Raw genomic sequence first — 2,280 nt, 5'->3', positions numbered from 1 at the left:
CCCAATATTGTGTATGAAACTTAGAATTTGAAAGGTTCCTGGTGTGTAACTTATAAAATACACATGCAATTGTGATTCACTTGAGACAAGAACACTCAAAATGGCTATTGTGAAAATATCAAAGACTACAGAGATCATCCTATGAAATACAAATTGCCATAAACATTGTGTTTAGCATAGAAAAGTTTTAATAAATCTATAATTCTGTTAGTTCTCCAATGAGTTAGTCATATTTTCGACATTTGACCTTGAGCATTGAACTTCTGACCTTCTAATTAGCAGCCAAATGCCTTATCCACTACACCACCAGAGTACCTTTTGCACAAATTATCTTTCTAGAATTTAGTTTCCTCTGAATTGATTCCTTCTTGTAAGCCCTAGAAAGCAGCAGAGTCTTGGGTAGCTGAATTTATAAGCCAGAACTAATACTTAATTTGATTTGAATCCATTCTATTTTACTGCATTTTACATATAATGCCATTATAAAAATTTATTACGTGTGTGCTCTGTGTGCCAAGTCCTGTTTGGGAGATGATAACAGACCTGAGAGATACTCTCCATGCCTCCAAGACTTTTCAATCAAGGACTGAAATGCACACAAATAAGTAGCTCTAAGTGAAGACATCAATAATTTATTCTTTCACTCATTCAGTCATTGAATAGTTTTTGTTCTTCCCATGATCCTGGCACTACCCTAGGCCCTGGACTGGGATGTGTCCTTGGATAAATTACTAATACTCTCTTAGGGGACACAGAGTGAAGGAAGAGGGGATGAGGGCAACCTGTTCACTACAACTGAAACTTGAGGATGTGAGCAGGCAGACGTGAAGTGAGGACATGCTCAGTTATACCTACACTAGTAACTTCAGCTAGGAAGTGGAGCTGTAAAGGTAAAGTTGGCTAAGCCAACATCTCATACAGGGGTTAAATTGCCAGCAAATGCATTTGGGCTCTGTCCTACTTGTGATGGAGAGATAACAGAGTTTAAGTACAGCCATGGCTGCAGTGTGGAAGGCAATAGAGCAGGAAGACCAACATATCAGAGGATTATGCTGCAAAGGTGGAGATAGAAGAATGTGACCTATACGGAGAGGAACTGGAGCTGGGCCCCATCAAAGAGAGCTCAGTGAGCAATGATGGCCCAGCTCAGAATGAAGCCTAAAATCCATTCCTTTTGGATGTCTCTAAATGGCCCAGGAACTGCATCGGGAAACAATTTGCTATGATGGAGCTGAAGGTAGCCGTGGCCCTGATTCTGCTCCGCTTTGAGTTATCACTGGACCCAACAAGGGTTCCCTTGCCAATTGTTGGACTTGTGTTGAAGTCCTGCAATGGAATTCACCTGCATCTGAAGAAGCTCCTCTAACCTGGTAGGGCCAAGGTAGGCTCATTCCATCTACTTCCCTTAGACAGCCTCATGACTTTCACTCTGTCTTTCCATCCCCCTGCCTCTGTTCCTGGTGTATCTGCCCAGCCTCCTGTTTCCTATCTTTCACCTCCCTGATGTCCTGCCTCCTGTCCCCCAAACTGTTTGCCCCTCTCTCTGCCAACCGTTCTCAGGTTCCCTCCCTACTTGTGTGTCTACCTTTCTAACCCTGTATCTCTGACTGTCCAACTAACTCCTAATCAGTTGCCTGACATCTAGCCTGTCTTCTCATCTACCAGTCTTTTCCCTCTGCCTGTTTGTCTAGCCCTGTATGAGTTTCCTGTTGCTGCTATAACAAATTACTATAAACTTTGTGACTAACAACAACACTTATTTGTTCTCTTACAGTTCTGGAGGTCAGAAATCTGGAATGGATTCCACCAGGCAAAAACCACAGTGGTACCAGGACAGTCTCCCTTGTGAGGCACTGGAGGAGATCCTATTTTCTTGCCTTTTCCAGCTTCTCAAGCTACCGTAATCTACAGAGTCACTCTGTGTTGGAATAGACTCAATGGCAACAGGTTTAGAGCTCCTGTTCTTCACTTCCTTTATTCATGGCTCCCTCCTCCATCTTCAAAGACTGCAGCATCTAAATCTCTCTTTGCTTCTGCTTTATATTGGTTTCTCCCTTATAATGAATTTTGTGATAGCTTGGTCTCACTAAGATAATCCAAAATAAACTCTCCATTTCAAAATTCTTAATGTAATCATGCCTGCAAAGCCCTTTTTGCCATATGAGGTAATATAGTCACAGTTTCCACATATTTGTTAGACATTTTGAGGCCATTTTTCAGTGTGCCTCAGTCCCTTTATGACTGCCATCTGGTCGTCACACCTGAATCTCACCTGTCTAT

The 2,280-nt window shown here is 42.2% G+C and overlaps 1 protein-coding gene across 1 annotated transcript in view; it reads left to right on the top strand.

The window, feature by feature from the left end:
- LOC103201934 (cytochrome P450 4A11-like) overlaps positions 1 to 1,366 on the top strand; it is a 75,912-nt gene extending 74,546 nt beyond the window's left edge. The window contains exon 12 of the mRNA XM_007946703.1: positions 1,198 to 1,366. Within this exon, the coding sequence (XP_007944894.1) occupies positions 1,198 to 1,366 (169 nt within the window). The remainder of the gene's footprint in view (positions 1 to 1,197) is intronic.
- Positions 1,367 to 2,280: the final 914 nt, after the last annotated feature.

Source organism: Orycteropus afer, unplaced genomic scaffold (assembly GCF_000298275.1).
Source record: "Orycteropus afer afer isolate SDZICR_OR568_19922 unplaced genomic scaffold, OryAfe1.0 scaffold00169, whole genome shotgun sequence".
NCBI lineage: Eukaryota > Metazoa > Chordata > Mammalia > Tubulidentata > Orycteropodidae > Orycteropus > Orycteropus afer.
The sequence above is the reverse complement of the archived record's forward strand: the minus strand, read 5'-3'. Positions and strand labels throughout refer to the sequence as shown.